Source organism: Lagenorhynchus albirostris, chromosome 11 (assembly GCF_949774975.1).
Source record: "Lagenorhynchus albirostris chromosome 11, mLagAlb1.1, whole genome shotgun sequence".
NCBI lineage: Eukaryota > Metazoa > Chordata > Mammalia > Artiodactyla > Delphinidae > Lagenorhynchus > Lagenorhynchus albirostris.
The window spans coordinates 82,922,726-82,947,691 of record NC_083105.1 but is presented as its reverse complement, the minus strand read 5'-3'; the positions used below and the strand labels follow the sequence as shown (position 1 = coordinate 82,947,691).

At 39.0% G+C, this 24,966-nt stretch overlaps 1 protein-coding gene across 1 annotated transcript in view; it reads right to left on the bottom strand.

Moving 5' to 3' along the window:
- Positions 1 to 24,966, bottom strand: part of ITPR2 (inositol 1,4,5-trisphosphate receptor type 2) — a 527,197-nt gene that overhangs the window by 105,941 nt on the left and 396,290 nt on the right. Inside the window, exons 46-47 of the mRNA XM_060166697.1 lie at positions 5,800 to 5,907; positions 1,149 to 1,341 (exon numbers count right to left, since the gene is read on the bottom strand). Of these exons, the coding sequence (XP_060022680.1) occupies positions 1,149 to 1,341; positions 5,800 to 5,907 (301 nt within the window). The remainder of the gene's footprint in view (positions 1 to 1,148; positions 1,342 to 5,799; positions 5,908 to 24,966) is intronic.

The following is a 24,966-nucleotide window of genomic DNA, read 5'->3' as shown; positions in this document are numbered from 1 at the left end:
TTTTCATATGTATTCTGGACACCCAAAATTTTCTCTGAATTCCATAAGGTTCTACATGGTAAAATGCTAAGGGAGAGTAATTTCTATATTTTTTCAAATATCCTGCTAAGAAGTGTGACGACGCGTGCTACAATCTTTATCCGAAGATGCTATGTCTCAAGCTCAACCAAGTTCATAAACCACAATCACTGAAGTTCCTAGGAAACTAAAATGATGAAGCACTGTTGAGTAGAGGTATTGAGAACATATGCCTGCCTATCTGGAAAACCTTCCCAGAAGTCAGAAAAGGCTTAATCAAAAGTTTTCCCCTATCAATTTTTGTTAAAAACTCATAATATTTCTCATCTGGGAAAATAAACTTTATTTTAAACTTGAAAATTTTTCAACTTTTTGGTAAACTTTTTGTTTTATTTTTTCTTTTTATTTTATATTGGAGTATAGTTGATTAACAATGTTGTGTTAGTTTCAGGTGTTCAGCAAAGTGATTCAATTATCCATATACATGTATCTATTCTTTTCCAAATTCTTTCCCCATTTAGGTGGTTACATAATATTTCCAAATAGACTGGAGACCTGAGAAATAAGTAATGGTAACTGTATTATGGTAACTTTTAACTGTGGCGTTGTAACCGTGCCCTATTTGAATGCAAGTGTCACACAATTTTTACTTTGATTTGCTGAGGTACAGATATGTTGAAAGATAGAATGACTCTCAGAAGAAAATATTAAACAATCTACTCAATCATAAGATCAGAAACACAAGAGGACAAAAGTGCTGGTGCCGCCATCTCTCCACCCCGTTCACTGACTGTTAAGGCCGGTCAGGGCCTATTCATGCATTTCAAACTTGCAGCTGTTCCAAGGCTGAAACATACAGCTGCAATCTTGGATGTCATAATATTTATAAAACTATAGGATCAGCACTAAAAGATGATCTAATTAGTCAGAGTTTTCTGTTTTCCTTAAGCCACAGGTGTCCTGGCTTCAGTTGCAGACTGAGCTTACAATCTTAAGCCTATAAACGATTTCAGTAACATCAGATGGCAAGAAATTAAGAACCAATTGAAACGAATACTGTCAGTTATCCCGAAGTACCAAGGTATCTAACATTATGCTCAAAATGAACCATTTCAGTTTACTGTACTTACTCCTGATTTTCTTCTGCCACTTCATCTCATTGTAGAGATCTTCCGTTTGCTGGAAAAAGTCATTCACTTTACTTCCTTGTTCATCCCTTTCCGTGGTATTGAACACACGGCACTTGGATTCTCGCGTGAGGTATTCACATATATTGGGGACAGGAAACACTATTTGTTCCATTGTCCTATCATGCCGAACAATCTGAAAACATTAATTTGCATTTCTTTCAGGCTTTGGATGGTCTTAAACTATTTTCTGTTTTTAGCATGACTTTATTAATGATACTTTATGACTTCAGTTATGAAAAAATGTACCAACTTGAAGTATCTGAAATAGTCCTTTACATTTTTCTCTTTAAATGAGAGAAGTTAACTGGACTAATGTATTATAAGTATTATATTTTGTTATAAATAACAAAAGAAAATCTTTATTCTTTCTGGATTAGCATTAAACTCTTGCCACGCATTTTTATGTTCATGAAGTACATCAGAGAACTAAGAGGGTCTTAACTGGCAAGTGACTGGTTATGTAATCTTAAGCACAGCGCTTGGTATATTTTTAACCTGCTGTTAGCCTGTTCTTCCTAAAAACGGCTGTTGGGGAACAAATGACATATACAACATGATGTGCCCTGAGTTCTACAGAGAAAAATGCTTTATGTCATTAAAATGTGGCAAGACATATTTTTGTAGGTATAACTTCCATTCAAGCATATACCCAGATGTGAACAGTCATTATTTTGTACTTCTCTTATTTGGTATTTGTAAGAATTTAACTTTAAACAACAACAACAACAGCAAAACCCAGGGTAAATGTTTTCATACAGCTTTCCTATGTCACAAGGGTTTGTGTAGACTAAGTCTCAAGCTTCATGTACTCTACCTAGCCCTCAAGAATGAACCACAGGATTGGTTTAAGGCAAAAGAGTCATTCTATTTCCCTTTGACTGGTATGGTGAGGAGCAAATAGCCTAGCTCTGGGAAATGAGGCATAAGGAGAAATATCCTGGGGTTGCAAGGTGCTCCCAGGAAAGATTTTGCTTCCTGAAAAGGCAGAAAGCCACATGAGACAAATAAAATAACAACAAAAAATCAAATACACAACACAAAAGCTCTTTCTTGCTGTACCATCTTTCTTCCTGCCTAGAACAAAAGGTGGTGATGATACTTAAAACTCTGGCAGCCATTCTGCCACCATGAAGTGACATATCACCAGCATAAAAAGGAAGACTTAGCAGAAGAGATGGAAAAGGTCTGAGTGTTTGAAGACATCACTGAGTCATTTAATCAATTATAGAACTACTGGTACCTCCAGACGTCCCATTATGCGGGATAATCAAACATTTTTATTGTTTAAAAAATTGTCAGTCTGGTATTCTTTTACTTGTAACTGAAGCTACCTTAAATGATATGTTATAGACACAGACCACATACTAGAATACTGTCATAAAACAAAGAAGACATTTGTAGGGGTAAATAAAATTCTTGAACATAGGCTAAAAAAATCAATTGTACAAAAGAAGAATTGGAACTCTTTGGTATGGTAAGCAACTATGTATGGGGAAAAAAAGGTTTACTTGATCCAACAGGGTCAAACATTTAAAAAAAATCTCAGGGTGCATTTAAGAAATAATGTTCTGATTACTATAAGCCAAGCTTTTCAGCCCCTTTAGGACACATCATGTTTGATCTTGGTTGTTACATTTTACAAGGGGCATTGACAGACTGGAGGGATTACTGAAAGAGATGGGAATGCGTTAACTGTAAAAAGCCAAAAATGTATACTTTTTAAAATATACTTATTCAACAAATGCTTATTCAGTCCTTAGGCGAGGAGTCCTGGGAAATTCAAAGTGAAAAAACATGAATCCCTATCTATAAAAGCTTGTATTGCTTACTAATCACAATGGTTCTTCAAATGTTAGAGGTAAGCCTGTCGTGTTGACAGGGTAGCAAATATTCGGAACAGTAGGCAAACAGAATAGTGGGCTAGAGTGCATGTTTTATCAAAAAATAACTTTCTAATTATTGGAGTTATTCCAAATTGGATGTTTCCTCCTGAAGTGGTAAGATCACTATCACAGGAAGAATTTAAAGCAGAAACAGGATCCTTATAAAGCAATTCCTCCTTGGATAGGTGAACAGACTAGGTAACCCACAAGGTCCTTCCTATTTCCCAGGGTCTTTGAGTCTATAACATATAGACAAACTATTATTTTCAACAATACTCATTATTATGGTTAGGCTCCAAGAACAGTGTTCCGTTTTGGAAATAAAAGGATGATCAAGACTAGCTTCTGCCTCAAATAGGGGACAAGTTACCCAGAAGAAGCTAACGGTATTCCAACAGGACACATTAACAGAATGATCAAACTGCTGTGGGAGCATAGTGGGATGAAATTAATGAATGCCTGAAGGAAGGAGGGCATGAGGATTGGTCAAAGGGAAGAATTTAGACCATCAACTCAGACTACTCCTTTGAACCCTTAACTTCTATATCCAACTTAATGCATTCCTCAAAGTCACCTCAAATTCAATTTATCCAAGAATCAACAAATGATCTTCCTGTACATTTTAACTGCCAAAGCTAGGATCTCCATGCATAACACCAATTTCTGTCCATTTATTCAAACCAGAAGCCTCAGGGGCATCCTTTTCCCCAGTATTTCCCTCACCTTACAATGGGCAGTCCAACATCAAGCCGTTTACATGTGTATATGTGTGTGTGTGTGTGTTATAATATACGTGTGTCTATTCTCTCCAATCAAGTCATCTTCAGTACAACCATTTCTCCCTTTTCTATCTTCCTATTTCGTCTACCTGCATTCTTTGCCTCATTCCCTTTTCCAATCCGTTTTCCAAACAGCAACTTCAGTAATCTTTTGTTTTTGGTTTTGTTTTTTTTTTTGCGGTACGCGGGCCTCTCACTCTTGTGGCCTCTCCCGTTGTGGAGCACAGGCTCCGGACGCACAGGCTCAGCGGCCATGGCTCACGGGCCCAGCCGCTCCGCGGCACGTGGGATCCTCTCGGACCGGGGCACGAATCCATGTCCCCTGCATCGGCAGGCGGACTCTCAACCACTGTGCCACCAGGGAAGCCCCTCAGTAATCTTTTGAAGAGAGTCATTCCCCTTCCTATGTTCTTTCACCTTCCCTTCATTTAATTCTACCTGAAATCCCATGCCCAAATTTTAGTAGAGAGAAACCTCTACTTATTCTTTTAATATATACTTTATGACAACCTTCTCTGTGAAATCCATCCTGAAATTCCCCAGGCACAGTTAATTACTATTTTCTCCAAATTTCGTTGGCCTTTATTATACAATTACTACACAGAATGACCTTCTCTACGTGTATGTAATTGGTAAAGAGTAAAGGCTCAGTAAACATTTACCAAATATATGTATTTACAGCTAAATCTCTCCTCACTGCTGGGAACCAACAGAAGTCCAACTTCAATAACAACCTCTGTCTCTCACACACAAGTATTAACCCAACCTCTACCTCTGGCCCACCTGCTACTCTACCTGCCCATTCTGTCTACCATTCCTGATAGCCTCTGCTAATCACTGGCTTTGTACTTTGGCCTCTGGGACCTTCTGCAGAAGCTTGGTGGTTTGCTGATTTATTCGTATCAATTCCTCCGGCTTGCTGACTTCGCCAGCTTCCCAGTTCCTAAGCCCCTGATGCAGGGAGCAATGTTTTTGCTGCTGGTCCAGCTCACACACTGCACTAAGTCAAGTCTACCACCAAAGCTATTGATGCTTATACACATGAGTGAGGGATTCATTTCGAGACACAAAGTAATGATTCTCATTATTGCAGAGGTTTGGCTACAGTAAACAAGAAGGTACAGTGATTATGTACCCTGTGAGTTAATAGCAGTGATGCCATCATGCACTCTGCTGAAAACTAAAACTATCTGCCAAAGTGAATGCATGTGTGAATGTAAATTACGAGTGACAGGCGTCAACTACTCTGCTCGCTTCTGCCTGATTAGCTCTGCCAACCAGTGTCAAAATGATACCATAGCTAGTAAATGACAGCCAGATGGGTCTCACAACACAAAATGATTAAGGCCATGTTGACCCGCACCTCCTGAACTGCCACCAGCCCTTCAATAAGGTCTCATTTACGGGGGTGGGACTGAATCGCTGCAAAGTGAAATGGACATTGTTAAACCATTTCAAGCTCATGCTATCAATATGAAAACTCTACTAGTGCCTTCCGTTTTTCCCACCCTTCTGAATACTTTCTTACACAGAGATCTCTACTTTAATAAGCTTTCCATAGTTTTTAAAAAGAAACCATTTCTTGAATGATAATATCCACTGTAATAATCCCATCTCTAAAATATCACTGCTCTGCAATGATTTCTTCCAGGACCAAAACAAAACAAACAAAAAAACAACCTTATTAATTATAAAAGACAATTTACATATATTTCTGGTCAAAAAATAAAGACAACTTTGAAAGAGGTGCACATGAATTTCTCACAAGTGACTGCTCACATCTCTTCTTTTGGTATATATACTTTTACAGTTTACATCACTCAACTCGACTTTGTTGTTCCAGGAAACAATCATGAAAATGGTCTGAAAGAGAAAGTAAACATATCTTTTCACAGTTGGTCCCATTCAAGAAACAATATAGATGGTTACCTCGATCTGTGCAGTGTGGTTGGCATAATACTTTAAGGCTTCATCTCCGTCATCTGGATCGGATCCTGGTTTGAGCATCTGCTGCAGGAGTTTGTTGTGGCGTGCCAACTAGAGGGGAAAAGAGGGAAGCAATGCGTTAGGACTGTTTTCTTCCCCTGTCCTGGGGACAAACTTTGAAAATACTTTGTCCACTTGTATACATAGCTTCACAGTTCTGGGGCTAATGGCAATTAATTCCATTTCAGGAAAGCATGTCTACTTGAAAGGCATAAATAACAACGTCACTATAGCAATCTTACATTTTTATTTGGCGATATAGGTTCTTAGCATGAGAAGACTGTGTCTTGCCCAGTAGGTATTCACTTACAAATTGTTGACTAAATACACATCTTCAATAATGTATAATTGTGCCAGGAAGAAGAAAAGCCCACAGTGATATATAACGGATACTCATAATAAATAACTTGATGAACACTGTGATAGTTCAGTGGGTAGTGGTACCAATATAAATGGAAGCTTCTTATAGACACATAAATAGGTATCTATGTTTCCTACAGCATCTAATCAAAGCTCTACAATCAGCAGTTTGTACTAAAATCCTATGCTTCTACATGTTCATATGTCAGTATTGGTGCTTTATGAGTACAGATCTCAGTTTTATTGTAATTGAAACCGAACATTTAAAACACAAAAATTTCACCATAAATTATCTTAACCTGCTGTTGATAGAAGTAATCTTTCTCACTTGAATGTCTATGGCATTTGTTGGTCAGTTCTCTCACTTTGTAGATAACGAATACCTATTGCCTTCAGATATCTCTTTTATGGTTTTCTTGAACAATCTCTAAAACCCCATAACGTCTTTAACCTTTCAGATTTTCTATTAAGCCTCAAGTTCCCTGAGGGCTTCTAGTAACAAAGAATCTGCCATATAATTCTTTTATTGCTAGTACCATTCCTATCTCCTACTCTGTGCCAGGTACTATCCTAAACATTTAAGTACGTGAACACATTTCATCCTAGTAAGAAATCCTGGGGTAAGCACTCTTATCCTCATTTTACAGATAGAAAAACTGAGGCACAGAGCACTTAAGGGAATTGCCTGTGAGAATGCAGCTTTCCAGCTAATAACAGAACTAGTACTGAACCCAAGCTGTATGGTTGCAGAGTCAATACTCTTATCAACGTTAAAGAGCAATAAATAAGTCTTTGTATTTACTCGTGAAATGTTACTGTTAATTGTAAGTATACAGAATGGAGATAAATTTTAAACAATAATCCAGAACCTATAAAACTAAAAGTAAATAAACAGCATCCTTGTTAGTGATGATTTGATAAGTTATTCATTCCATTGATGTTGCTCAGTTTTGAAACTATTATTTTAGAATAGGCTTTCAGGGATATTTATAAATCACTCAAGAAAGCCATTTCCTGTTTTATATTTACATTTTATTTTTGACTGAAATGTGAATTATACAGATTTTATTACAAACCACAGTCATAAAACTTGTTGTGACTTGTAGGTGTTTCTAAAAATCTAAATGAGTTTCAAAGGATAAAACTATGGTAATCATTTAGGCACATTAGCATATGTTTTAAGAAACGGCCAGTTCTTGAAAGCACGGACTGGCATGATTTGTGTACGGATTGGATCTGGGGCATGAGAGAAAGAGAGGAGTTCAGGGTGACTCCCAAATTATTGAGCAACTGAAAGTTTAGAAATGCCACTTACTAAGGGAAAATGCAGGAGGAGCATATTCAGGGGGTGAGTATCTGGACTTTGGTTTTAGACACATGAAGCTTTAGACGTCATCTAAAGGGAGATGGCGAGCAGGTTGTTGATGTTTGTCAGGAATTCTGGGCAGAGGCTGGGGCTGGAGCTAAATGTCAGGGGTCATCGGTATATGATTGATATTTGAAACCATGAACCTTAGTGAGATCACCTAAAGTAAGCTTAGACAGAGAAAGGAGATCTAAGGAACTCTGACAGAGGCTAGAAAGATGAGCGGTATTAGCAAAGCAGACTGAGAAAGTTGGGCCAGTGAAGTAGGAGCAAAACCAGTGAAATCAGGTGTCCTGGCAGTCAAATGAAGGAAGAACTTTAAAAAATGGAGGCAGCAATCGTCTGCATCAAATCAGATGAGGACTGAGAAGTGGTCACTTGTTTACCAACTTGGAGGTCATGGTAACCTTGACAACAGCAGGTCAGGCAATGGTGGGCACCAACGCCTAGCTGTAGTGAGTTTAAATAAGAATGAAAGGAGCAGAAGTACAAATGATGAGTGTAGGCAGATCTTGAAGAGCGATGCTCTAAGGGGGGAGGCAAGATATAGGGTGGTAGCTAGAGAAAGGGACAGGGTAAAAGGGAGGATTTTTTTTAAGATGGCAATTATAGCGTCACGTTTGTTTGAGAGAGATGGAACATTTGCTAAAGCAATGTCTTGACTAGGTGAGAATGCAATGATTTTGTATAGAAATGGAAGAACTTGCCTCAGATAGAAACAAGTCCAGCCACAGTGACAGCAGAGAATACGGGTGGGCAGTTGTGGTGGATACACAGAGTAGTTCTTTTCTGGTTACTTTTATTTTCTCAGTGGAGTAAAAAGCTGACAAGGAGGAGAGAGGTTTGGGAATTTGAGGAAGAGAAGGTATGGAACAGTCGGCTAGGGAAAGTGAATGGACTTGGAAAATGGGATTGTCGGGAAACCCCAAGGGTCCCCCTTCTGCTATGGTCAAAGTGAGGGCAATAAGCATCTCTGTGTTTTTCTCCCTTGATGTTTATTTGTCAGGGTCCAGACATGGAGTAAGCAGAGTTGTAATTAATGAGATTGTGGTTTTGCTGGGTGAGGTCAACAACGTACAAGAAACAGAGAGAGGTGGAATTTAAGAGTCTATGCAAGGAATGTATATGGGACCATGGAATCCAAGCTGAATAAGGAAGGAAAGGAAGTCAGGAGGGACAATGAAAAGGTGACAGGATCAACGAATTGTAGCTTCTAACGTGGTTTTAAAATGTGTTGGGAGTTAGGTGGGAGAAGGAAGTCCTAGTTAGGGAGGGCTAGTCAGAGTGAGATTCTCGGAATGGAGCTTACTGACAGGGTGCAGGGAGCAGTGATCAGCAAGGACCAGGTTTCAGAAGTTTCTATCATCTCATTGCTTCTCACACCTCCACACCACCCTGGTCCCAGTCACCATCTCCTCTTGCCTGGAATTCTGCAATAGCCTCGTACCTGGTCTCCTGGCTCTACCCTTGTCTTCCGGAGTCGCCTTAACCCAGGAGCTGGTGTCATCTTTTTGATCAGGTGATGCCTCTTTCCTGCCCCAAACCCTCGGGTGGCTGTCACCTCATTTAGAGCCAGAACCCCGTCCTCACCGTGGCCAAGAAGGATGACAGAATCTGGCCCCGCTCCCTTTCTGGATCCTCTCCTGCTACCCTCCCCACAGTCCCAGCCCCACTGGGCTCCTGCCTGTTCCTTCAACCCGAGAATCACGTTCCCATCTCAGGGATTTCACAGTTGCGGTTCCCTTGGCCTGGATTCTCTACCTCTGGATCTCTGCATGGCTTTCTCCCTAACCCTACTTCAGGACTCCTTCCAAATACTGTCTTAGCAATAACCATGCTTTCAGAGACCAACTCCCTCACCTTCCCCAAAACATCTAACTCCATTTCCTGCTTTATTTTTCTCCATGGCACACACTACAACATACCATATTTTATCATTGATCTATTAGTTATCTCCCCCCTGAAGAAAGTAAGCGTATGTTCTTAGAGGACATGGGTTTTCATCTGGTTTGTTCACTGCTGTTCACTGTTCCAAGGCTTAGAACAGTGTCTGGCACATATTAGATGCTCAATACATACTTGTTTAATCGACTGAATGTAAGTCTTTCAATCTTAAATTATGGAGAGCTTCCCAAGGTGAGACATTAATTTGAATAATTTCTTTTAAATTTATTTATTAAAACATTTTATTTCTTTTTCCTTCTCTTTTTTCTTTTTCAACTGATGTATAGTTAATTTACAATGTTGTGTTAGTTTCAAGTGTACAACAAAGAGACTGTTAATATGTGTGTGTATATATTATATATGTATATATATATATTCTTTTTCAGATTCTTTTCCATCGTAAGTTATTACAAGATATTGAGTAGAGTTCCCTGTGCTATGCAGTAGGTCCCTGTTGTTTATCTGTTTTATATATAGTAGTTGTATCTGTTAATCCCAATCTCCTCATTTATCTCCACCCGCCCCCCCCACCACCCCCTTTGGTAACCATAAGTTTGTTTTCTATGTCTGAGTCTATCTTTGTTTTGTAAATAAATTCATTTGTAAAAAAAAAAAAAGCTTTTACCTCTTTATGGTCACTTTACAGTGTCAAAATTGCTATAATTATTTTAAGAAACCACTAATGCTATTTTATGTGATATAATTCATAGTACAAATCTATACAAATACTTTTCATTTCATCCTGCTCAACAGAAACATGACAGGGCCTCTCTCTTTCCTTCAGGCTTAATGAAATGATCCTACATTTGTCTTGGTGGATTGCAGATAAGGGGCACTCTAAAAGTCATTTTAAAAAATGCCTAGGCCTCCCTTCACATGTTCAAACATTTAAAATAATATTTTCATTCATGATTATATAAGCAATCTATACAAATCTTGGAAAATTTGAAATATATAATTTTTTTAAATAAAAAAAAATAGAAGTAATTGTACCATTTTTTTCTACCTGGATGTCTTTTATATTCTTTGTAACTGATGGCCTTTCCTGACTAACGTCACCTAGTGTCTTTTTCCTTGTTCTGTGTTCAGATAGTGCCCTGTACATATCTAGATAGTATAATTTCTCATACTGTATCTTAGTAACTATTATGACTCTCCAACAGGCTGTGACATGCTTGAGGAAAGTGCCTGGTCTTACTCACCTCTACATTCTCAGAGTTAAAAACAGAACTTGGTACATCAAATTGATAAAAATAAATATTTGTCGAATCAGTAAAGAAATGGGTTAATTAATGACATTCATTATGCACTTAAGTGAGCAAGTACCCATAAATCTCAGTAAATTATCTCTCTGTTTTCTCCCTGATGAAAGAGAAAGGCCAAAGAAATCTGATTAGATATCAGATGATGATAAAATACCCAGTGTTTACAGAAATAAAATATTTTAATATTTTTTCTTGTCTCATAGTTATTCATGTACTTATATCCCTTCTGCTAGATTGTAAACTATTTGGAGAGGAAGGGACTGGATACTCAAAAAATGCTGAATTGAATTGAACCCTTTATGAAGCAAGGATAGCATTCCTATTATACAGACAAAATACAAAAGAAGTAGAGTATCTCACTGATTCTGAAATGTGTGAAAATGACTGGTATCAGTATAGAGCTCTCTTGGTCCAAATTTAGAGTTTACTAAAAAGCACAGTACAAATTCTCAGAGACCAATTAACATATGCCCAACTGTTTTTTAAAGAAAGATTTAGTCCACTATTTATGCAATTCTATAAAAACTATCATGTAGAATGGCCACACAGCCAACCAGAGATATCAGTTTTTCCTTAGAGATGGGGTCTTCACTCTGGCCACATTTTGTCCGCTATACCTGCCATGTACCTTTTTATATGACATAAAAAAAGAAAAACAACCCCAGCACCCAAAGATGCAATGGCATCATTTAGTATTACATGCTTTGGAAACTAAAGGTGAAAACACTTGATAAGTTCCTGGACAAGTATAGCACATCTGTCGAGAGCCATCATAGTAAGAAATCTAATTTAAATCCTAATGAAAAACCGGAAAACAGCTAATTAAAATAATCAAGGATAGCCATATGACAATATCCAACTGTACTTGACAGAGACCCTTACCACAGTACTCGAAATCAGCTGATGTCACAACACAACATAGTCTGGAAAACCAACCAGCAATCAGTATTAGTAATAATGAGACTCTGAACATGGGCAACAGTACTGAAGGCCAAAAGGGATAATGTCATAGGTGGGAAATCTCTGGGTTCTAGAAAAACTTGTAATCCGCAACGATCTTTGTAAGGCAAAATAGCAATTGTTTTATATATGATGTGGGTTTACATTTGTCATCCCTGCTTATGAAGGGATGCCAAAATGATTTTACCAATAAACAACTCTCATTAGCTCATTATTACAAACAGAAAAACTAGCCCCGAGATAATTTGTTGTCTATCATAACAGAAAAAATTTAAAGCAAAATGCAATGTAATCATGGGCAGATATATGTACATATATAAGTCAGGAAGGGATCGAAAGCTTTGGTGGACAGTCAGCCTTATAAAACAGTAAAGACATCCCTATGAAGCAAAGGACTACCAAGAAGGGCTAGCGATTCTTTCACTATATGTTGAAAAGAAAAGTGAAAATCATGTACCTCATTATTAATTATGACATATTTGTAATTTAGTTAAATACATACACAACACTGAATAGAAATTAACATATGTATATGTATATACACATACTTATGTATATACACACACCTTATACAGAAACACATATAACCTACAGCAGGGTCTTTGACTAACATTGTTCTGTTTTTAAAATCCAAGACTGGGGAATAAAGATGACAGACTTGGGCTTTTCATTTTTAGCAGCATCCCTTATTAAACCATTTCACATTTGTCTTCTTATCATTAGGATTTTAGTGTTCATTTCAGTTTGGGTCCAAGTAAGGTTGGAGTAAAAAAACCAAGCAATTGCACTTGAACATTATTCAATGATAACTATTCTTTGGAACCTCTCATCTGTGAACTTTTTCATGTAAGCTCCACTTTTATTAATTGGTAAAACTGACATGGCTACCAGCTTTCCAAAGATCACAAAGTGAGCCACAGCCTGAAGTCAGAATAATTACCTTTATCTGCTTAGGTTTGGTACACTGCTTTTATACCAAACACTCTTCTTGTTTGAAGCAGAGAGAAATCAGCAAAAGAGGATATAAACTATTATATATAATAGTTTATATTATATAAATAGTTTATATTATATAAATAGTTTATATTATATATATATAAAATATATATAAATATATAAACTATATTCTAACAGGCTTAAAATACACAAGTCTTGTATTTTCAAGACATCTATTTTTCTCTGATTTTGTGATTCTGTTATGTGCAAAGCATAGAACTATTGTGGGAATATAGAGATAAGTAGACACTTTCTTCTTTCAAGCAATCTACTTTCTAGTTGGAGGAATTAAAACAACTACAGAAATGTAATTAAAAGAGGGAAAACAAGGGCAGAAATACAAGGAATCACATTTGGTTGGTGGTACTAGGAAAGGAGTCATGTAAGAAATGCATCCGATAAAGGTTTTAAAGAATAGAGAAAATGATAAAGGGGAAGGAGGATGGCATGAGGAAGCCATTCTAATGTAGAGAGGGATCTGCATGAACCAAGTCATAGAGGATGGATAGCAGGAGATGGGACTAGAATTTGGAGTCACACTAAATGCCCATGTGAGGAGTCTGAATAGAGAATACTTCTGTGGGTTGAATTGTGTCCACCAAAAAGATACATTCAATTTCTAACCCCCAGGACCTGTGAAACTGACCTTATTTGGAAATAAGGTCTTTGCAGGTATAACGAAATCAAGATGAGGTCATACTGGATATTGGTGGGTCCTAATCCAATGACTAGTGCCCTTATAAGAAGAAGGAAATTTGGATATACACACACACACACACACACACACACACACACACACGGAGAATGCCAACTGATGACAGGAGAGATGGGAGTGATACAAGCCAAGGAATACCAAGGATTGCCAGCAACCACCAGAAACTAAGATGAAGCAGGGAAGGATCCTATCCTAGAGCATTCAGAGAGAGCTTGGCCCTGCCAACACTTTTTAGTTTGCTTTTCTGCCAACACTTTGATTTAGAACTTCTAGCCCCCAAAACTGTGAGAGAATAAAAACCTGCTGTTTTAAGCTATCAAGTTTGTGGTAATTTGTTACAGCAGCCCGAGGAAGCTGTCTTAGTCTGTTCAGGCTGTGCTAACAAAAATATCATAGACTGGGTGACTTATAAACATAACTTATTTCTCACATTTCTGGATGCTAGGAAGTCCAAGATCAAAGCACCAGCAGATTCAATGTTTAAGGAGAGCTCACTTCCTCACAGTCAGATATCTTCTCATTATAATCTCATTGGTGGAAAAGGCAAGGGATCTCTCTCAGGCCTCTTTCATAAGGGCACTAATCCATTCAGAAGGGCTCCACCATCATGACCTAATCACCTCCCAAAGGCCCCACCTCCTAATACCTCCTAATACCATCACATTAGGCATTAGGATTCAACATATGAATTTTGGGGAGACATAAACATTCAATCTATAGCAAAAGCTAATACAAACCATAAAGAAATTTTTCTATTAACTGTGGCAAGATAAACTGAGATCCTTACCTATTCTTTTTGCTTCTACTGGAAAAGGAATTGGGGGATTAGAGAGAATTCATTTGGGAAAGGTGCCATCTGTCCAGAGCTACTCTCAGGACTGTGAGGTCCTTTATAAAGAAAATAGATCAAAGAAGAAATAACTCTTCTTCTAGCATGTGCTTGCCAGAATTATTATTCTGTTAGGAGTAGGGTCAAAGCCATGTTCAGAAGAAGAAAAGGTTTACTCACATGAGGCAGTTCAGCCCTGCGGTCTCGACAAGAAGACAGTCACCGTGGCAGGCGGTGTTTGCACTAAGATACTTTAGAAGAGAATCAGCTTCAGGCCCCCCAGTAGACAGGAGCACCCCCTTCCCACTTCAGGCAGCAGAATTCAGGCTGCAGGAAACCCCCATTAATATTCAGCTCATGTCTGAGGTTAAGTAGTGAAGGGCTCCTTTCCCAAGGAGGAAATGGTGCCCTTTCCCAAAGAAGGGAGGTGATAATATTAGAGAGTTGGAGGAGGGGTCAGATGAGGATGAGAGGAAGTGGGAAGAGTATTATAGATGGGCTATGGGAAGCAGAGGAAAGTACTGATTCACCACCAACCAGTGTAATGGAATGGATTAGCTGGGAAAAGTAACGAATCTCAGTCTTTCTTAAAAAGTCAGTTAAAAAATCCCTTTTTCTCTTTCTCAGGCTTCCCTGTTCCTTAGTCAAACACAGCTATCCATATTATCTTGAGCAGAATTTGGACTGTAACCAGAATGAGAAAGAAAAAAGGCAATTATTCATTTTTCTGGATTTCCAAATAGGCTCTTGAGAATCCCAACAGAAAACCCCAAAGAAAGCGTGACCAACCGGGAAGCTGGCAATGGACAGAACAGAGGGGGTGTTCATTCTGAGAAATACGGTTTGGCACCCTGGGAAAGAGATGGGGCAAACTTCTGAGCACCTTGCCAGGCAGCTGTGGAGAATTCATAAACCACACCAGCCCAAAGGACCCCAGACCCGAAGGAAAGCATGAGATCTCAAGACTGTTTTCTCTCATCCCTGCCACATACACACAACCACAGGGAAGTAAGGAACTGGTCCCTTCCCTCCCCCTGCAGGACTGAAGGAGGGACCCTGGAAAGCCAGCATTACCCTACGTTAGAGCATCGTTATCCAAGGAGTTTAAAAAACATAGCTTTTACTTAACTAGTATCTAAAATAAATTCTTTATGGTTCTTAGGGGTCAGTTTATTATTTCCATTTTACAACGGTGGCCAAACTAAGATAAAGATACATGCAAAATGACAAGAAATTTGTGAAAATTTGTAAAACTCCTAATTTCCAGATGATCTAGACTCCTATTCATGAGGGTCTGTACAAAATTATAGTAAAATCAATAAAAGACCTTTAATGGTTATAATAAATATGATAGCTCAACCCTTGAAGCAGGGCAAAGAAGGAGAGGGGGCAAAAAAGGCAAGAAACAATGCATTTTTAAATGATTGAAAGTAGTAAGTTTTCTAGGTACTAAGGTTGTGACAGAAAGCATTACAAATTGTGATGAAGAATCTAGCTTTCCTACTGATGGCTAATATTCATGCTAATACAAAGGTTCTCAGAATGTGGTCCAGGGCCAGCGACATCAGCATCACCTGAGAACTCATGAGAAATGTAGTTTCTTAGGTCCCACCTCACCTTCAGAAACTCTGGGGGTGAGGCCCAGCAACCTGGTTTAACCAACCCTCTAGGAGATTCCAATCCTCCTAACAGAATCCTGGTCCTTAATATCACCATGACCAACTTATATTCTTGACAGGAAATCCCCTTTTTTGTAATCTATAACATAAAAGAAGCAACTTTTTTAAAAGAAGTTTTTTCCTTTAAAAACCTAAAAGAAAAATGTAAACATTTATTAAATATTCTTAATAACAGTAGTTTACTGAATCCATTTTTCAAAAAAAATTGAAATTGGGATCAGACACATCAAAAGTATTCCACTTAATTAAAAGAAAACTGGTCACTTATCACTCATGGCTTCCAATATCTGAGCTCACTCTGCTCTTTCAAAAAGATTTCTGTATTCACTATTTATAACAGCCAGGACACGGAAGCAACCTAAATGTCTACTGACAAAGGAATGGATAAAGAAGATGTGGCACAGATATACAATGGAATATTACTCAGCCATTAAGAAAGAAAGAATGCCATTTGCAGCAACAAGGATGGACCTAAAGATTGTGATACTGAGTGAAGTAAGTCAGACAGAGAAGGACTAATATCGTATGATATCACTTACAGGTGGAATCTAAAAAAAATGGTACAAATGAACTTATTTACAAAACAGAAATAGAGTTACAGATGTAGAAAACAATCTTATGGTTACCGGGGAGGAATGAGTGGGGAGGGATAAGTTGGGAGACTGGGATTGACATATACACACTACTGTATAGAAAGTAGATAACAAATAAGGGCCTACTGTATAGCAACAGGGAACTCTACTCAATACTCTGTAATGACCTATATGGGAAAAAGAATCTAAAACAAGAGTGAATATATGTACACGTAGAACTGATTCACTTTGCCGTACAGCAGAAAGTAACACACACTGTAGATCAACTATACTCTAATAAAAATTTTAAAAAATAAATAAAAAGACTTCTATACTAAAATCCCATTCAAATAAAAAAAAGTTTATTAGGTTTACATAATTATACTATATAATAAATATATTAGTTTATAAAATTAGTTTATAAGTGTATTTTCATGAATAGATGAACAAAATTACCTTCTAAAGCAAGCTTTTCCCTACAATTATTTGTCATATTTATTCTTTAGTTTCATTTCTTCAACTGAAACAGGTCACACTTTCTCCTACCTTAATACTTAGAAGCTATATATATTAGTATTTTCTTAAGAATTATCATTTTAAGGGAAAATATCTGCCATTTTACATTGTTTCATGCAAACTTTAGCAAAGTATAAATCTGAACTGCTTCTGATGCCAATGTAAAAATGTACATCAGTATTTTCTGAATGACTAAAAACTACATGAAAATAAACTGTATGTTAAGTAAGTCATCTTCTCTGAAACCTGTATTTTACAAAAATATTCTATATTAATCATTTTGGCAGTCCTAGTCGAAATAAATAAAATATTTCATGGTGAAGAGCAAGAAAAAAAGAGGAACTCTACATGTTTAGTGAGCTTACCCGAAATACAGATAAACATTAATATGACAAAGAAAGCAGCAGCTGATGTCTAGGAAACCCCAAAATGATGTACATTCGGGTTTTTGCTTTTGTTTTGTAGAACTGATGACAGACATTTCTTCAGACTCTATTTCTTTTTGATGTAAATAAAGATACGTCCTTTTTTTTTTTTTTTTTTTTTTTTTTTTTGCGGTACGCGGGCCTATCACGTTGCGGAGCACAGGCTCCGGACGCGCAGGCTCAGCGGCCATGGCTCACGGGCCCAGCCGCTCCGCGGCATGTGGGAATCTTCCCGGACCGGGGAACGAACCCATGTCCCCTGCATTGGCAGGTGGACTCAACCACTACGCCACCCAAGGGAAGCCCAAGACACGTCTTTGAAATTTGTGGGTCTTACTATTCCCATAGAGGAAGTAATGCATTTCTTCAGACCCAGAGATAAGAGGATAATAATACTTTAGTATTATTATCTAGAAATAATAATAGAAATAAAGCATCTAGAAATAAATTTGCTGGATATTTACAATTATGTCCCCTCCTTAGTGATTTTTCAAATGTGGCTTGGGAAACACTAGCAGAACAGAAGGATCCTTCTCCATGACAATTAAAATAATGAAATGTGAGTGTGAATTATTATTTATTTGATGTTAGTGTATCTCCCTCACCTAGAATATAAGTCCTAGGAGGACAGGAATTTTGCTTTGTTCACAGTTGTGTCCTATGTAACTAGAACACTGTTCAGCATGGAACAGCTCCTTAATAAATATTTATTGGATGGATGGAGAGCTGGATGGACGGGTGGATGGCAGACATAGAGAGTTTTTGTTCAATTTTTAATGGTAAATGTGTTTAATTTTCCAAAAGAGATTGATTTTTAGAAAATGTTGAATTACAATTTGTGTATATGAAAGATGTTCTAATTTCTTTCTGGAATAAAGCAGTCATTTACTTACAACATAAAGAAATTAGGAATTATAGCATTGCTTATCTCTTCAAAAGTATTCTGATTCTTTCATTGTTTCTAGTGATCTTTTCCCCCCCCAAGGAAAGCACCAAGAGGTGAAGAAAGCCATCGTTTTGACGGTTTGACCATATTAAAGTAGGTCTTATGGTTGGCTGGGAAAACTTAGAGAATTCTTGCTCTCACAGTAATTGTTGGAGTAAGTGGGATTATTATTCACACTAAGGGACTATCTCTGGTTCTGTCCCTGACCTTTCATGGGAACACGTACACATCTTGACCTTTTTATGACCTTTTTATGTCTGATTTACCTGGCTGTGAAATAACAATAATACATACAATACCATATCAAAGAGAATTACTGGAGGGTCTGTGCTTCTAATGTCCCTGACATTCCTCAACCAACCAGACTTAGTGAAGAGCACAGTATTACTATTCTACTCTCCTTTCTGATAAACCTCTTCTAAGAATGAGCCAGTTGCTTTTCTCTTGCTCTTAGTCTTGACAAAGCCATTTGAAAGTGGCCTAATTAAAGGCTTGGAATCCTAATGATGATTTTCACAACAGTTCTCACCCTGCCAGTGTGCTCAGGAATCCAATCTGAAGTGCACCGACGAGCCAGATGTAAAATCAGGGGTGGAGTGTGGGGAGACGAGAGGAAGCACTGCGAGATCATTTTCAGGAACTTCAAGCTCAGTTGCTTGAAAGCGTTTCAACCTCCGGTTTCTGCAGCTTTCTATTTCTGAGTTACATCAGACTGAGAAATACCATGCTAGTGCCATCTCTATGTTTAACTGTCTAATCAACAGCTGCTTAAAAAAAAGGTCAGCTTTTGTTAGATAGAGCGCTTCTCAAAAGTGAGAGAATTATTGCTCAAGTGAACTTCTGCCTTTCAAAGGCAAACCTAATGAAGGAGGAAATGAGAAGGCAAGGTGAATTTCAGCTCTAAGTCAGGATTCAGATCAGTTGAATCAAACTGAAAAGAGACAAAGAATTGCAAACAGATGTCTTCTGTTACTTGTTCATTCTGTGACACCCAACACCTTTTCAATGTTATCTAGTCACTGAGAAGTTAAATTACCCAGGTTGCAAATGAGAAGACAAAGAGAGGGCATGCGAAGAAAAGAGAGAAAAGGAGGAAAGAAAATTTAGAGACAAACTCATTTAGGAAGATTTGCTCTCCTTTCTTAAAAAATACACAGCTAACTGGTAGACATCTAAAGAAACGCGCATTGAACACAAACATATAGATACTATGGACAAAGCTACTGCCTGCATTTTAAGCGTCTTTGGTACTACACGACGAGGTCGTGAATTATCCATAAATATTGTTAGATCCATAAAGCACGTTATATGCAATTTTAACGTAACACAAAGACCCACTTATCCCAATCCAAAACAACAACAACAAAATTCTCTTCATCAGGTAAGCAATCATGAGCTAAGTGCTATGACTGGTGTATGCCTTGTGTGTTCATTCTAAAATACTTCAGGAAACTGTAGTGTGTGCCCAGTAATTCTCTAAGCATGAGGGATTACAATAGTGAACAAAACAGACAAAACTCCTGCCCTTACGGAGTGGACTTTCTGGTCATGGGGGAGACATACACAAACAAATCTATGGTCTACCAAAAGGGGAAAGTGCTAAGAAGAAAATAAAGCAGAGGATGGAGGAATGAGCACTAGTGGGGATGGAGGCTGCCATTTCAAATGAAATGGTCAGAACACTGTAACAGAAATGTAAAAGGCAGAAGAAACAGTAAATTCAATGACATAAAGCAGAATTATGTTTGCTGGCTTCAAAGCACAGCCATGAGACCAGTGTGGCTTAAGTTGGGGAGGAAGAGGGTGGCTGGAGATATAGGTAGAGGGGGCACAGGGGTCAGGTCATACTGAGATGCTTATGAAGCCAGTGCCAAGATTTGACTTTTGTTTAGAAACTAGAAGTATCAGAAAGTTGTAAGCAGAGAGATGACATAATCTGCATTGCATTTTTAAGGGTTCAGTGCAGCTGCTGTTAGAGAAGACATTGAAGAATGCAGGGGTAAATGGAGCAGGGAGGACAGTTAGACGCTTATTAGAATAACTCAGGTGAGAGATGATGGTGATTTGGACTAGGTGGTAGTGAAGGATGTCGACAGATTCTGGAATATAAAGTACAAGAGGAAGGATGCTGATAGAGACGGCTAGAGAGTGGGACTGCACAGTGCTTAGCGTCAGGGGCTCAGAACAGACCCTGTCCAATAACAGTACCTTATTCATATTTATCTCAGAGAGTTATGGTGATGATTACATGAGAGACAGCACTTAGTACTTGATAACTATGAGCCAGCTTTTTTTTTTTTTTTTAAGTAATCAGGCACGTGATCATCAAAGGTCTCCCAAGCCCTGTTCCTGAGTGCGTGCCCTGTTCTACTGAAAGCAATTGAAAAGTTTGGTCAGGAGACAGACACAAGCAGTTGGCATTTTAAAACAATCCCTTTGACCTCCCTGTGGAAAGTGGATTAAAGAGGGACTTGACTGGAGGCAAAGAGAAAGGAAGCTGCTGCAGCAGCTATCCAGGCAGAAGGGCAGGAAGAGGAAGAAGACCGGGCAGGTCTGAGGGTTGCCCAGAGGGCAGAACTGGTGGGCCTTGCTGTCCGCGTGGGGTGGAAGAAGGGTCAAGATGAATGCCGGCTTACTAGCTGGGTAACTGCTTAGAGGACCGTGCCACTCAATGAGAAAAGGACCTCAGCATAGCTCCAGGGAGAGGCCGGTGATGATTTTCAGACTGTTTCCCTGCGCCACAGTAAACGCAGACGGCAACACACAAGAAAGGAGAAGGTCAGGGCCCTCAGGAGAAGCCAGAAGGGTCTGGCTGCCTCTCACCACCTGCAGCCTCAGCACTGATCTTTTCTTGATATGTGTGTTTAACTGATTACTTTGGAAAACTTCTCCCTTCATTTGTGTCAGTGTTGAACGTGTGGGAGTGATCAACTTCAAAAACGAGTTAAATACGCACTTCTAGAATCAGGGATGCAGTCCATAAAATAGGGGGTGATGGAGGATGTCAAGGAAAACTTGCCCAAAGAAAGTGTTTCCTGTTAATACCATATAGACAAATGTTTGTTTATTCCTTTTGGAGCTCATTTGTGGGCCCTCTTGCAGCATCCACTTAGGATCTGAACACGGCAGCTGTCTGAATTCGAGCCCTCCCCAACCCTAATGAGCTTCAGGAAGGCTGACGTGCTTCTCCTTCCTGCTTCTGTCTCAGGAATCTGAGCGCGAAGGCCTTGCTGCACCTCCTGAGCCCGCTGACATTTAATTAGCACCATTGCTGTGATCCCATAGCGTGCGTTGCCAGATGGGAACCGTGGAGCATCACGTGGGGTGGGTACCGGCTGAAACAAATCCCTTGTCTGGCAGCTAAAGATCTGCTTGTGCAATGGAGAACCTATATTTCCTATTAGCCCTTTACTGGTAGTGCTTTTCGGTAATGTGCTAAGAGCAGAGACAAACATACATGAGGAGGCTGCGGAAATCTTGGATGGACATTTTAAACAAAACACACACACGCAGACACCCACGTCTTCTGAAGAGCAACTGCAGTGTATTAAGGGTATAAATGAAGTTGCTCAGTGACAGCGAGACAATTTGAGTTGTAATGCCACCAGTGTTTATCTCATCCTCCCTCCCCTCTAAGATTTAGAACTGATATTTCACTTTCATGCTGCTGAGGATACACTGACTAAGCTGTTTTGATTCACTGCTTCTCTGACACATGCACCTGGAGTGAACCTCCTTTTTAGGTATTAATCCCACAGCCTCCTCTGCTCACTGCTGTCTGTTTACGGCCCCCACTGCTCAGTATGGATTGCTCTTAGTGAGACTGTTGGTAACCTCCTAAGTGCCAAGTCCTGGGGTTGGGTTTAGGGCTGCACCTTGTGTATGGAGTTCCTTGGAGTCCCTGGTCCCCGGCTCCTTTGTGAGTCTCTCTCTTATCTTGCTTTCATGTCCCATTCGCTCAGATCTCTCATTCTCAACCTATACGTTTCTCTTTCTCCTCCTTTCCTTTAAAGTGTTCCATTCTCGATCTTTTTCCTCCTCTCATTCCAATTGCTTTTCCTGAGAAATTTCATTTACACCCAGCACTTCCAATAGCATCAATATACTAATGTCTCTGTCCATCCATGTTCCAAGCCCAGCTCTCGTTCCTGAGAATCAAGTACCTATAATCAACACCAGGTTAAACACCTCTGACCCAATATCCCATAAATTCCTCAAACACCAGAGGTCTAGAACCAAGCTTCTTCTCCCCCCATTCCACCTCCCAGCCTTCTCTACCTCCAGTCCTGTGAAATGCATCATCATCTAACCAGCCACTGACTCTACCCCTGGCAGTTATCCAAGACTCTCCCACATTTCCGGTTCTCCTCATGCCATTCCCAGAAATGAAGTGGAGTTTGCGTTTATATGATGGTGATGGCTTCTCATTTCTCCAGGGATAAAGGCCAAACCCCTTAGGAGGCTCTACATGCCCTGACCTGACCCTGCCAACCTCTGCAGCCTCATCTCTGGCCCTCTCCCACTTTGCACCCCAGCCATTCTGGCCTTCTCTTTTGGTTTGGTCCTTAGGAATTTTACATATAAATCAGTGAGAGTCTCAGGATTCTCACACTGCTGTAGGGGGTCAAAGAATACATGCCCAGGGAGGACAGAGTTATGGTTTTTGCTTGTTTTGATGCGAGTTTTTTAAAAAGATTCTTTCTGTTGATAAATAGCTCAGATTAATTCCTTTAATTTCACATAAAAGAAAATTAGGTGATAATCAGATTAGTTTGATAGCAGGAAGGTAGAAAGTTCAGAAGAGGCTGGATCTGGGTCAGGTGACCAGCCCCGGGGACAGTTAGGGAAGGAAGCTGATGAGGGCAAACCTCTGGAGCAGCTTCTTTGAAACCGTGGCCTGCGGACAACTTGAATAAAAATACCCAGGATGTACGGTAAGAAGCAATTTGGGGTTCCGCCCCAGACCTATTCAATCAAGTATCTGGGGACGGGGTCCAGGAGTTTGATGCCCACTACAATGTCAGAACCACTGCTTTGACCTCCACTTTAATACACAGCGTTTCCCCAGTTACATACCAGATGGAAGCAGAATGTTACCTTTTCCCCAGCGAAGTTTCTTTATTCTGACCTCTAACCTCCACCCCTAGATCTGTGTCATTTCAAGTACTTGTGCCTTCATGTTCCCCTCTTCTGCTTCTGCTCTACTCGATTCACTCACACTCCTGTTTCCTACTTGATTCATTCATACTCTCAATCTGACGATTCAACCTACGCTGCCTGGTCAGAGTCAACTGTCATTTAGGATCAGGCTTCCACTGCTCACAGAAGACTGAAATCACAGAATCATAGCAATGGAAAGAAAGAACCTCCAGTGAGTTCGTTTTTACCCAGGCAGACGCTCTAAGTGTACGTCTCTCTGTTGTGTGTGCACGCATGTGTGTTACACTCATATACAAAGTGAATTGAATGTTATAAATATAAACACGAAAGATACTTGCAAATAAATGACTTACCAATTCTGACTCATAAAGGTTTTTCAAATGTGAGAAACTTCTGATTGTGAAGATTCTAAAAATCATCTAAAGCAAGGGTTTGCAAACGATGGCTTGTGGGTCAAATCTGGCCTACCACCTGTTTTCTTAGATGAAGTTTCATTTTAACATGGCCATGCTCATTTCTTTATGTATTGTCTATGGCTGGTTTGGCACTAGAATGGCAAGTTAAATGTTTGCAGCAGAGACTGTATAACTGAAAAAGCCTAAAATATTTACTACGCGGCCCTTTGCAAAAAGTTACCTATAAAAGTGAAAAGTAAAACACACTTGCAAATACTTTGCAGATCTCATACAGCTGACAAAATGTTAGATATAGATAGACAGATAGGAAAAAAGATATATTTTGAACCAAACCATTTTATATCTCTAGAAGCGATATTATTTCATTGATAACACGAATCCCAACAAGGGACTTTCCAGAACTTTCCCCTACTTATAATTTCAAATAACTGCTTGGTTGTGATATAGATGGGGGACTTTTTTGGTCTGGCTGAGGATAACTATTTCAGTTTCTGAAACCTGACTTTTTAGTTCAACAGTTTATCTTCAAGCATTATTTTGTCACTATGGTGTCTCACTTTTCTGTGCCTCCGTAAGTAATTCTGAAACTCCAAATGCACCAACAGGCACAAAATATAAAGGCTGAGCAAGCTCATTACATTACTAGTAAGATGCACATACCTACAAAAGTCTCTTGGCTATTAAATCAGAAATATTTTTATTTTAGTATTTTCATACACAACCTTAATATTCTACCACTGGATCTACTGACCAAAAGAGTAAAGTGGATCCCTATGTCCTGCCATCCCATCCCATCTCATACTTCTACAATGTATCATTGGAATAAAGTGTCAGCTATATAGTTAACCTTTCTTCACTTATGTTTGAGCTGGAAAAACAAGTTAACCAATAAACACAGGCAGATACACGCAAGCACACACACAAACACATACATCCAGAGCACTACTTGTGCTCTGAAATA